Source organism: Psammomys obesus, unplaced genomic scaffold (assembly GCF_907164565.1).
Source record: "Psammomys obesus unplaced genomic scaffold, mPsaObe1.curated_primary_1811, whole genome shotgun sequence".
NCBI classification, from domain to species: Eukaryota; Metazoa; Chordata; class Mammalia; order Rodentia; family Muridae; genus Psammomys; species Psammomys obesus.
Window position 1 is genome coordinate 751,795 of NW_026596129.1, and position 13,229 is coordinate 765,023.

The window sequence follows — 13,229 nt, forward strand, 5'->3', positions numbered from 1 at the left end:
CACTCAGTTCACTGAGATGAGATGACCGCGCAGACTAGAGAAGCGGCCTGAGCATTCCCGCCAAGGTTCCTCCGAGCTCCACCCCTGCGTGTCCGAAGTGTCAGAGGCGCCTCGGTCGGCCATTAGCCTCCACCCTCCACTTCCTCTCAAGACTTTGGCAACCAGCCCGAGGCCTGGGGACCAGGCGGGAAACGGTAGTGGGCGGAGCAGTTTGGGACCTCACCAGGGCTTGTAGGCGGGGCCCGACACTCGTTTCCGGTTTCCGGCCTCGGGCTAGGGGGCGGGCCAGAGCCTTGGTGAGAGTTTGGTAGTTGCGGTGGGGCGTGTGCGTTGGCTGAAACTCGGTAAGCTGGGTCCGCGGGCATGGCTGGCTCTCGGACCGTTGAGCTTCCCCCAACCCCTTCATGAGCGACGAAGGAGACCATCCCAGAAAGACTGGGCATTCTGGGAAATGTCGGGATCCGGACTGACTTGGGATTTTAGGGTAGGGTTAGGCAGAGAGATGTTGGGATGACAGGTGGAGCGTGGCTCTAGGGGCGTGAAGGGGGCCCAGTAGTGAAGTCCCACCCGGAAGAGCTGCCCAAGTAGTCCCAGCTCCTCGAAGGCGAGATGTACTTGGGACGTTGTGGCGTACTAGGGCCTCAAGGAGGTCGCCTTTGGCTTCGGGCGAGACGTTCTGGTTCTGGAACTTTCTCTGGTAGGGCCTTGGCGCTTCTCAGTGAAGGCCTGCATTTACTTTTGGCCTGGATTCCTACCCTCTAGGAGTCGCTCTTGTAGGCCTTTTGAAAGTACATTGAGGCCTTACACCCCATGCATCCGCATGAGGAGTCAGAAGGCCGGTTTAGTCTCAAAAAGCAGCCATAGAAGGAGGCTGGAGACTGCTATGGTTATTTTTCCCCCCCAGGCATTTTGGGAGGAATGGGCCTCCTTGCTTGTGCGGAGGCCGAGGGTGTGGCGTTTGTAGAAGGTACACGTGTGAGGATTGCAGACTGAAAGACATGTAGTTCCTGTAGCTGAGGCTTCTGGTCAGGGAAAGGACCCCGATGGGTGCTGAGAAAGTCGTTCTGTTCATGTACTATTCTTATGAGAAGTATCTTTTCAGTTAAACAAATCTAAGGAGTCTTGGACTCCCCCCGGGGAAAGGAATCATCAGCAAAGGTCATGGTAATGCACATGTTGAAGGGCCACAAGTAACTTTCCCAGTCAAGGGAAGTTTGTTGGCTAAATAGCATCATTGACCAGGTATCCCTGTTCGATTAAGCTCTGTTTCAGCCAAGGTTTCAAAAGCTCTGAAACAGAGTTCCTCTCTAGGGTCCCTGAACTAGATGTCAGTGTGTGCCCAGCTCTCATGGTTCTTCCTGTTCCCTTTGTGTCCTGCCAGGAGACAAGTTGCCATCACTGTGTTGGAAACCTTTAAGTAACAGGATGAGTCTGCAGTGGACGGCAGTTGCCACCTTCCTGTACGCAGAGGTCTTTGCTGTGTTGTTCCTCTGCATTCCATTCATCTCTCCCAAAAGGTATGGTCAGGGAGCAACCAGGCATATGGGGAGGGTGCCTGTTTAACCTTGAATCTTATAGTTTCTGTGTGCAGCATTGGTGGACCCTGAAATTGGGGCTAGATGGAAACAAGTAAAATCTGTCTGGAGTGAGGGTGGCAGGAGTATGAGGTTTTTTTTTTTTTTTTTTTATCACTAATCTTGAACACTGTTTTGCTTTGTCACCTCTTCAGTTGTTTTCCTGTGCACGCGGCTGCCTTCTGGTCTTTGCAAAGGAAGATCTAACTTCAGTTTTATGAATAATATTCTCTTGCCTATCCTTGGGCCTCAGGGCTGTGGGGGATAGTTGTGTGGAAACCAGAATGCTTGCACCATTGGCTTACATTGCTGATGATTTGCTGACTTTTGTCCTCCTAACTAGCTCCTACTGGCATTGCTTAGTAGGCATGAGCATTATTCAGCCTATGAAGGATAAAGCCATATTCCCTTTTAACAAATAGGATTTGCTAAAAGTTAATTAGTTATTAATTTTTAAATTATTCATAGTACATCAACAATTATTCCTATTTAAATTAAGATGTTATAAAATCACCATAGTTAATAATACCTAAGGAATACTCTTGCCAAAACCCACACTGACACCCAATTCACAGGAAATACAGAGACCAAAACTCTGGTGGAGCTGTAGTAATCTTGCATGCTTTATCTGACAACTATCTTTGTTCCACCACTTAAGAGGTGAAGGCAGTAGGATCAGGAATTCAAGGTCTGTCTTGGCTACATAACAAATTCGAGGTTAGCACGAACTATATGAGATCCTGTCTGCAAAGGATAAAGGATAGGGAGAAAGCTATGTCAGTAAGTGCTTGCTATACAAGTATGAAGATCTGAGTTTGATCCCCATTACCCATGTAAAAGCTGGGCCCGGTGATACACTCCTACAGTGTTGTAGAGGCAAAGATCAGGAAGATCCGAATCAGTAAGCTCCAGGTTCAATGAGACCATTGTGGGGAAAAAATAAAGTGGAGAAAAAATAAAGTGGAGAATGAGTAAAGAAGATGCCTAGTTAAGGCCCCTGTACCAGCACAAACATGTATATGAAGACACATTGGAAAAATTGAAAAAACGGAGAAGAGCGTGGGGATTGATTAAGACCAGGTTAGAATGCTAAATGCAAGTTCAGAATCATAACAGGTCATGTTTCTAACAAACCACAACTGTTGATTTTTAACTCTGCATCTGATGATACAGATGATGAGGTCTCACTATGTAGGCTTGCAACACAGAGATTTACATGCCTCAGCCTCTGCCTCTCAAGTGAGAGGATTAAAGGGCATGCACTACCATGATCAGCCTAGCTTTCTGGTTTTTACCAGTATGTAATTCCTGAAGGCTTTTTTTTTTCCCTTTAGACATGGTTTCTCTGTGCATCTCTGGCTGTCATGGAACCCAGTCTGTATTCCAGGCTGGCCTTGAACTCAGAGAGATCCACCTACCTCTATCTTCTGAGTGCTGGGAATAAAGCATTACCTGCCCCCTCTAAGATTCATTCATTCATTCATTCATTCATTCATTCATTCATTCATTCATTCATTCATTCAAGTTCTCTATTTGCAGGTATGCCTGCATGACAGAATAGGGAATCAGTTCCCATTATGGATGGTTGTGAGCCACCATGTGGTTGTTGGGAAATTACTGAGAACCTTTGGAAGAGCAGACAGTGCTTTTAACCACTGAGCTATCTTTCTAGCCCCCTCTGAAGGATCTTTAGAGCCATAACTTAAATATTTATTCATAGAGATAATAGAGAGTCTGGGTTCCTTTTTATAACCTGGGGTGTTAGGAGTCTAGTCAAAAAAAAAAAAAAAAAGACAATAATGAAAAACGATTGTCAAATATTAGAATGACAAAGGAAAGTCAGACATAGGAGTGCATTTCTTTAATCCTACCTTTGGGAGGCCAAGGCAAGTAGATCTCTTTGAGCTCAAGGACAGCCTGAACTATATAGTGAGTTCCAGGAAAGTCAGAGCTACATAGTGAGACCCTGTCTCAAAAAAAAAAAGGCTAAAAAGGAATAACTGCATTCTTGGCAGGTGCTTCACCTATTACAAAGGGAAGTACAATTAAAAGTAAGTTACCCTTATTGGAAACTGCCAGTGTTTTAAGACTGATTTTTCCAGGTGTTTCTGCACATGTACAAAAGTCTTTTTACTAAATTCACCTGAACTTAATAAATAGGAGAAATATAAGCAGCAGCTGAGACTGATTTTGTACAAGCCCCTTGGCCACTGCAGATGAGCACCAAGTTGTCTTTCCATTTTGTTCAGGGTTTGTATTGCAAAAGTGTGTTTTCTTCAGTGTCTGTCTTCATCTCCTTCACAGATGGCAGAAGATTTTCAAATCTCGGCTGGTTGAGTTGGTAGTGGCGTATAGCAACACCTTCTTTGTGGTTCTCATTGTCATCCTTGTGCTGTTGGTCCTTGGTGAGTAAGCTGCAGCAGGGGATTGGTGCCTGACCAGATCCTGTTCCATGGCTTCTAAAGTCCTGTGCCACACTGGATGAATAGAAAGCAAGCTTTCTCAGAGACAAACTAATTAAGTGCCCTTTTGTTCATATGTTAAGGAAGTGCTACTAGCACTTATTTTGAGAGAGAATTTCTCCATGTGGCCCTGGCTGTCCTGGTATTTGCTCTGTAGACCAGGCTGGCTTCACATTCACAGAGCCACCTTCTAAGTGCTGAGATTAAAAGACAGTGTGTATGCCTGGCAGCTTTTTTGTTTATTTTAATTTTTTTCTCATCTTAAAAAGACACATGAGTTTTTTGTTTTGTTTTGTTTTTTAAATTTTGAGATAACATCTCTCCCCCTAGTCTAAGCTGGCATTAAGGTAGTTTTTTTTTGTTTGTTTGTTTGTTTTTTGTTTTTTTTTTTTGAGACAGGGTTTCTCTGTGCAGCTTTGGCTGTCCTGGACTCACTTTGTAGACCAGGCTGGCTTCAAATTCGCAGAGATCCACCTGCCACTGCCTCCTGAGTGCTGGGATTAAAGGTGTGCGCCAACACTGCCTGGCTCAGTAACTTGTACTGGGGTTACATATATGTGCCAGAATGTCTTCTGACAAAAGACTTCCAAGTACAGAACTGGACAACCAAGTAAACAGCCTAGCTGAAAAGGGGCTTCTGCCATATCCTATAATGTGAGGTAGAAAACTAGGTGTTTGGCAGTATGACTTAGAGACAGAGCTGAGACCTCTTGGCATATGTATAGATATAAGGTCTTTCCCAGTCTTTCAGCTGTATAGTTTTGTAATTCTAACATTTATATACATATCTGCAAGACGTTGAAAGAGAAATGAATCAAAGGGCAGGCTCAGGTGTTTGGGTGTGATAGGTGGTATGGGATGGTGGTAGACAAGCAGGGTGGTACATGCCTTTATTCCCAGCACAGTAGAGGTACTTGCAGGTGAATCTTTGTGAATTGGGTATTTTGTTTGGTTTGGTTTTTTCAGGGAGGGTTTCTCTGTGTAGCCCTGGCTGTCCTGGAATTCTTTTTGAGACCAGGCTAGCCCTGAACTACTTGCCTCTGCCTCCCTGAGTACTAGGATAAAGGTGTGTGCCACTACCACCTGCTTAGATCTTTGTGAGTTTGAGTCCAGCCTGGTCTATGTAGAAAGTTCTAGGATAGCCAGGGAAAGACCCTGTCTCAAAAACCAAAAAAGATGAAAGGGCAACATTTTACATAGAGACAAGGAACCAATAAAGCTCTTGTCTGGTTGCTTGTCTTGTTGTAATAAGCAATAAGTATGTTTCCCAGCTTAGACTATATTCTTTTCACCCCACTGTTTCAGAGATGTAATGCCCACGTAGGCATAGAGTACTCCTTTCCTCAGGTTCACAGCAGATACGTAACAGGATAGAGTGTGGCTTAATGTTGTATACAGCCCCATCCACTAGCTGCAGCATTGGATGTTTCCCTTTAATGTTCAGGGCTTAATGGGATTTGTTCAAACAGAACTTCCTCTGAACAGGCTAGATGTGGCTTATAGGTTCCCAGGCACAGGCTGTTGGATGCTAGTTGCTCACATACTTCTTGAAATGCTTTTGGTAGGATTCCAAGAGGCAGTTTTTTCCACTTAGGGTCTGAGCAGTTTCTGGGATAAGAGCCCATAGGGAGTGTGCAAGTCTTGGTTAGAGTTGAACTTCATGAAATAAGAGGTGTTTTTTTTGTTGTTGATGTTTTTGTTTTTGTTTTTGTTTTTTTACTAGGCTTGTGTGCTTGCCTTTTTGAGTTTGAGGTAGAGCCACAAATTGGGATTATTCCATTAGTCTTGCCCTATCCCCTAATGAGAGCCACAAGTCTTTGATTTCATAGTACAGCTTAGTGTGCCAGAGAGACCTATGTGGAAGCTACTAGTTGACAAAAACTTGATTGTTTTTGGAGATCAGAGATCTGCAGGTATCTGCTTGGGAATTCTAGGAATGAATATGGCCCTCATGACTGTTAACTTTCTACTTTAGTGTTATGAAGCATAATCTAGGAGGCTAGGAAGATGGCTCAATGGATAAAAACACTTGCTATGCAAGCATGAGGACCTGATTTCAAATTCCCAGAATTCACATAAAAGCCAGATGTTGGATATGAGTCTGTACACTCCCAGAACTCCCGCAGGGCAATGGGAGATAGAGATAGTAGAATCCCTGGAAGCTTGTAGGTTCTGTCTCAAACAAAGTGGAAATCAAGGACTGATACTTGAGGTTGTACCTCTAACTTCTGCAGGTGTCCAGGGATACTTATGTATGTATGTTTTTTGTTTTTTTTTTTTTTTTGAAACAAGGTTTCTCTGCGTAGCCTTGGCTCTCCTGGACTCACTTTATAGACCAGGATGGCTTCAAACTCAGAGATCCGACTGCCTCTGCCTCCCTGAGTGCTGGGATTAAAAGCATACACCACCCAGCTGCTCATGTACGCTTTTGTATTGTGCTTTTCTACTCCCGCGTTGTACCTTAGACATCTTTTGATAGCGATTGCATTCTTTAAAGAATGCATTATATTCTCCCATAATTATACCATAGTTTAATTCCCACTTTATAGGTATCCTTGCACTTTTATACAAATTATTCTGTGAGATAAATTCATACAGGTAGACTTGCTTTTTTTTAAGACTTAAATTCATAGAGGTAGAATGCTTTTTTTAAAAAGACTTATTTATTATTTATACAGTGTTCTCTCTGCATATATGCCTGCATGCCAGAAGAGGGCACCAGACCTCATTATAGATAGTTATGAGCCATCATATGGTTACTGGGAAATGAACTCAGGTCATTTGGAAGAGCAGCCAGTGCTCTTAACCTCAGCCATTTCTCCAGCCTCATGCTTTTTATTTTCTACCAGGTATATTATACCAGTTTATTATCCTACTGGCAGCATTTGAGAGTGCTGGCATAGATGTAATGTAAAGATACTAGGAAGGCAGGCACGTGGTTGTAATGCAAGATGAGCTTGAAAACCAAGTAGTCTCAAAGAAGAAACTACAAACTGAACAGTACCCAGACAATGATATCTTGCGTCTCTCACATGGAGGTGTGTTAAGAGCTTTCTTCAGGTATCACACCTCCATGTTTGAGACAGGATCTCATCCTGTAGTCCTGGCTAGCTGCTAAGTTGTGACCCTCATGCCCATTCTCTGAAATGGCAGGTTTATAGGTGTTGTACAACCATGCCCAGCACTTTAGGTAGATTTTTAGGTACTGGCTTTTTCTTTTTAAGCCCCTTTTTTATTGTTGTTGTTGGGAGATTGTGTCTCATTGTGTAGTCTTGGTTGACCTAGAATTTTCTACATAGACCAGGTTAGCCTCAAACTTGTAGAGATATGCCTGCCTCTGCCTCCCAAGTGCTAGGATTAAAGGTTTGTGCCACCAAGCCCATCTAAAAGTCTTTATTGAGGTAAGAGGTGGGGAAGATATAGTAGATACACTAAGGTTCCATTTCTACATTACAGAGCAAAGATTCTGAGGACATATATTATTGAATCAGAACATTGTGTGTCAGGCAGTGGCTCTTGGGGGAGCAGAGGTTGCTTGCTCACTCAACAGTAGCCATGTTGTAGGTTCTAGGGGATATAGAGAAGGCTTTTGCTCTTAGTTTGTAGTCTTCTATGAAGAAGATGGATAGGACACATGGATTAAAGACAATTTCAGTGACTAGTGTATGCTACGAAGCAGATGACTTTAAACCTGACAGCTCTGTATTTGTAGATATAGATACCCTGCTGTAGGTGATTGTATAAGAGATTTCTTTTTATAATTTTGCTGTTTTGATGAGCATGAATTCCTCTTTTTTTTTTTTTTTTTTTTTTGTTTCCCAAGACAGGGTTTCTTTTGTAGTCCTGGCTGTCCTGGACTATCTTGTAGACCAGGCTGGCCTTGAAACTTTAATTACAGTTTATTGGGGATAGGGGACACATGTATGCCACAGTGTACATGAAGAGGTCAGAGGACAACTAGTAAAAGAGTTGGTTCTATCCTACCATATTGGTCCTGGGGATTGACCTCAGGTGGTCAGGTTTGATAGAAAGTACCTTTACCCACAGAGCCATCTCTTCAGCTCATGAAGTTATGTTTAATTAAGTAAAACATAATAATGCTCATTGTAGCCCATGCCATCTGGACAGATCTTGTGAGCATTCTACCAGCAGGACCCCCAACTTATCAGTTGAGTGGCTGGCAGCCTAACTTGAGAGAAAACAACAAACTGAGGTTGGGAGTATCATAGGAAAGAGAATCTATCTCCAACGCCAGCAATGCATCAACCTTGAATAGTATCTTGAAGTGTAGTACAAGCTCATTATGTAACTAGAGTAGGCTGGTGCTTGGTGTATAAACAGTTAAGAGGAGAAGGTTGTGGGGACTTTTGATAAAGCCTCCTATAAAGGGTGTTTGAGGAATTAGTACATTAGAGAAAGATAGATTTGAAGAAAAGGAGTCTGGCTCATCTTGCTACCTGTTTTTCTTTTCAAAGTGATACCTAAATGGCCATCTCTGCTCTACCATAGATGCTGTACGTGAGATCCGGAAATATGATGATGTGACAGAAAAGGTGAACCTCCAGAACAATCCAGGTGCCATGGAGCACTTTCACATGAAGCTTTTTCGTGCTCAAAGGAATCTCTATATTGCTGGCTTTTCCTTGCTGCTGTCCTTGTGAGTAAGGAGGGGCCAGGGGCTTATGGAGGAAGCCTTGGGCTAGCTAAGGGTATAGAGTTGTGAGTTTGGCCTTCTTCTGTGGCTTCAATTTCTTCTCTGTGTGTCTTGGGCCCAAAGACCCCATTTGTGTTTGATAAACTGTACAATTGCCCCAGACCTCCAGAGGCAACATGGAGATAGGGTGGGGGTAGAACAAATTCCAGCAGACCTTACCCTTTTTTTAAATTTTTTATTTTTCTTAATATTAGTTACAGTTTATTAACTTTGTATCCCACTCCCTCATTCCCTCCCAATCCCACCCTTCCTCCCTCATCTCCTCCCTGCCCCTTTCTAAGTCTACTGATAAGGGAGGACCTCCTCCCCTTTCATCTGACCCTGAACCTTACCCTTTTTGAGAGAGGGTCTCACTGTGCATGTGTCACTGGCTCAACTGGGACTCGGTATGTAAACAAGGCTGGCTTTAAATTTATTAAGATCTACCTGCCTTTGCCTCCCAAATGATGAGATTAAAGCTGTGTGCTAGCATGCCTGGCAGAAGACCTATCTTACCACATTTTGTGGTAGGTCAAATGAATTACCATCATGTGCTGCTCCTCCTGCTTGCAGACTGAAGGAAGTGACAAAGTTTTCCCTCTAGGAAAGAATCTTTGAAGCCCATCTTATAAGGGTCTAACTAGTTTGGGGCCTTTTATATATGGAGTACTGGGTTGGGTAGAGTGGGCAGAAGTAGCGTGATGGGTTTGAGACTGTCCTTGTCCTCAGGACCCTCCCTAACGTAAATTTGTATTCAGAGCATGATGTGATCTGTGGTGCCTTGAATATTTCTGATCATTTCTTGCAAGATGGAGAGCCTTGACCAAGGTTGCAAGGGTAGCTAATTGGATAAGATCAGATGAGTACATACAAAATGCCTATTAGATCTTAGAGCCCTGTTTTCTGCCTCCAGTTTTATCCATGGACTTTGTTTGTTTGTTTTATTTTGTTTGCCCTCCCCCTTTTGGTTTTTTTAAGACAGGAATTCTCTGTGTAGCCCTGGCTATTCTAGACCAGGTTGGCCTCAATCTCAGAGATCCACCTACCTCTCCCTCACCAGCTCTAGGATTAAAGGTGTGTGCTACCATTCCCGGCTCACCTTTAGGCTTTAATCCAAGGTGAAGTAGACAGACAGACAGACATATGCTTAGGCTAGGACAGGTGAAAGTAATAAAAAGGTATCAATAATAAGCTGGGAATAAAGCCCGGTAGTAAAGCATTTGTGTGGTATGTGCAAGACCCTGGGTTTGTTCCCTTGCATTGTTCAAACAGAACAAAAACAAACCTAAAATGTTGGTTGCTTTGTGGTTCAGCTCCAAGTGTCTTAGTCCATTTGTTCTGTTGTAATGAGAAGTACATTTTTCACTGTTTTAGAGGCTGGCATGGCCAGGCATGGCCAGGCTTGGTGTCTAATGATGACTGCTTTAAGTTTCTGAAATGTTGCATTCTCTGGAGAGGAAGAACACTGTTCTCACATGGTAATGACATAAAAAGCCCAAGCTAGTTTCCTGTGGACTTTTATAAGACACTGATCCATTTATGAGGATAGAGCCCTCAAAGCTTAATAATTTCCAAATAGGCGGTACAGCTTAGTATCACCAGAATGGAGATTAAATTCAACATATGAATTTTGGAGGCTATTCAGACAGTGGTACCATGTGACTATGTGGATTTTCATGTTAGGTTTGCAGATAGTAATTCCCACCTAGCTTTGGGCCAAAAGACTCAAGATTTAGTGTTTAAGGGATTTTTTTTTTTACCCTCTTAATCACCTGGCATGTCATGCTTTACTATGTATTAGCATGACTACCTATCTACATTTTAGCCTCCCAGAAAACAGCGCTTCATATGATCTTGGATTTTTGGATCCAAATTGAGACTGAAATGTGAAGACAAGTAAGGGTATATGTGTCCACTGACCTTTGTTTCTGTATTTTAATATACTGATTCTTTTCTAAAGTTTTATCTCCCTGGAAGTCCTACCTCCCTTTCCTGCCTTTGCTATTGGCTGTTCAGCTCTTCATTAAACCAATCAGAAGGTGTTGGAGGGGGTATGTACAAAATATGATGCAGCCATAGGAATAACAATACAAAGTTCCTCTTATACTCAGGTCTCTGCGGGTATAAAAATCAGCATTTGAATAATACAAAGACAGTCTTTACACAGTGCACATATCACTGCAACAGGACTCCACAAATGAAAAGTATGTTATGCTCTAGTACTACATTTTCTTTCAACTCGTAAGACAATTTTAAGATTATATATATTTTTTATTTTTCAAGACAGGTTTTCTCTGTGTAGCCTTAGCTGTCCTGGACTTTGTAGACCAGGCTGGCCTCGAACTCACAAATATCCACCTGCTTGAGTGATGGACTTATGGCATGTGCCACTGAGCCCAGCTTATATATGTTTTTTTATGTGCATGTGATTGTAAAATACATATTTTTGTGGTACTGAGCCTTGAACCCAGGGACTCTTCCATACTAAGCACTCATTATACTACTGAGCTATATCCTTTGCTTTACTTAAAAATGTTCTTTTTAGATTTATTTATTTTTAGTTTATGTATATGAATATTTGCATGCATGCATGTATGTGTACCACATGTGTGCCTCTGATTAGATGCTCTGGTACTAGGGTTATGGATGGTTGTGAGATACTGTATAGGTGCTAGAAATTTTAACCACATCTTCTGTAAGAGCAACAAGTACTCCTAACCACTGAGCCATCTCTCTAGACCCCTTTACTTTAAAATTTGAAATGAGATATCACCACATTGCCTGGGCTGGTTTTCAGAGTTATTTCTCTGCTTCAGCCTCCTGAATAGCTGAGAGTATTAGGTACATGTCAGCTTTCTTGGCTTAAAGAAGTATGTTTGATAACCTTCAAGCTTAGCATCTTCAAATTTAGGAGAGTGAGGAAATGAGAATGCTGGGAGAAGTTGACACATACCGTAAAATTTTAAAAAATGGTGGGAATGGGGCTAGGCAGTGTAGCTCAGTAGCAGAGTGCTTAGTGTGTGCAAGACCCTAGGTGACATTCCTAATGTGTACACACACACACACACACACAAGCCCATAGTATAGAGAGTGAAAAACCTACTGTTAATTCTGGATGGGGAAATGAGAAGAACTGGATGGAAAGCAAGCTTTACATGGTTCTGTTAAATAAGGAGTTGGAAAACTCCATATAAGGCCCTACCAGAATGCCAAGCTTCTTCAAACAATTTAACTTCATTTAGATATGATGAAATTATATCCAGAAACTAAGATCAGTTAGAGATAGAATTGCTACTGATCTTTGAGGAATTGCAGAATGGGATGAATGTTGGAAGACTACAAACATGCTTACTTCCCAATTACCACGTAGAAAGGGTGGATGGGAGATAACTAGAATGGGAAGAAGATTTAAGGTAGATGTGAAGTCATGTTTTAGAAAGGTTTGTTTGCTTTTGAGAAGGGATATGAATTACTGGAGAGTTTGTTTATTTTTGTTTTTTTGAGACAGGGTTTCTCTGTGTAGCCTTCACTGTCCTGGAATCACTTTGTAGACCAGGCTGGCCCCGTACTCACAGCATTCCACCTGCTTCTGCCTCCCTGAGTGTCGGGGAGTGTGCACCACCATACCTGGTGACTTCTCTAAGTCTTATTCCTCTCTTCTATAGATTAAGCATAAGATTCTCAGTATTGTTTACAGGCTGAATGTTCTCATAGACCCAGTACTAAACTGTATGCAGAGTGCTGGCCTAACCAGTATACTTAAGTGCAGTTTAGTTTACATGAGTTCCTACAATGCAGATCAGTGACTTTTAAGTAGAGACCACATACATGAGGCTTTCTGTCCACCCTTGGCCTATTTTGTGCATATAAGGTTGTAGTGACCAGATATGGCAAGAAGTAGACACTAACAGAAATAGCAAGTAGAGGAATGACCTTTCAGCATCCTAACTGTCTAGATGGCCTTCCTAATCGGCTGGCTGGAATGCTGAAACTTGAATTTTTAATGGGAAGACATTCATAAATGTACCAAGGAAGACTGAGTTAAGTAGTAACACAGACTTAGGGAGTGGGGCTTGTTACAGCTTAGTTGAATTAGTGGCAAAAGCTCATCAGTTGGGACGGAGCCTGTGGCTTAGTTAAGTCCTAAGCATTAAAAACAAAAACAATGTCCATCCTGTTTGTCTTTTTGAGTGAGGATTGATTGACCTACACAGGGTCTTCCTTCTTGCTTGGTTTTTTTAGGTATACAGATTTGTGTAGGTTTATCCTATATTATATGTCTTAGTACATGGCAGCTCCGTATCCAAGTGAGTTCCCTAGTAATGGGAACAGGGACTGGTTCTGATTTGAACTCTGTGGCTGGATCTTTGACTACCTCCCCCTGAGGGGGAAACAGCCTTGCTTAGGCTACAGAGGAGGACAATGCAGCCAGTCCTGATGAGATCTGATAAGTTAGGGTCAGATGAAAGGGGAGGAGGACCTCCCCTATCAGTGGATTTG

The 13,229-nt window shown here is 42.5% G+C and overlaps 1 protein-coding gene across 2 annotated transcripts in view; it reads left to right on the forward strand.

The window, feature by feature from the left end:
• Nucleotides 1-30: 30 nt before the first annotated feature.
• Bcap31 (B cell receptor associated protein 31) overlaps nucleotides 31-13,229 on the forward strand; it is a 28,328-nt gene continuing 15,129 nt past the window's right edge. The window contains exons 1-4 of one of the 2 annotated variants that reach the window (XM_055591796.1): nucleotides 31-194; nucleotides 1,382-1,517; nucleotides 3,879-3,979; nucleotides 8,546-8,693. In XM_055591796.1, the coding sequence (XP_055447771.1) occupies nucleotides 1,426-1,517; nucleotides 3,879-3,979; nucleotides 8,546-8,693 (341 nt within the window). In that variant the 5' untranslated portion in view covers nucleotides 31-194; nucleotides 1,382-1,425. Of the gene's footprint in view, nucleotides 195-260; nucleotides 345-1,381; nucleotides 1,518-3,878; nucleotides 3,980-8,545; nucleotides 8,694-13,229 lie in introns of those variants that run through there. The other variant, XM_055591795.1, reaches the window with a different exon arrangement.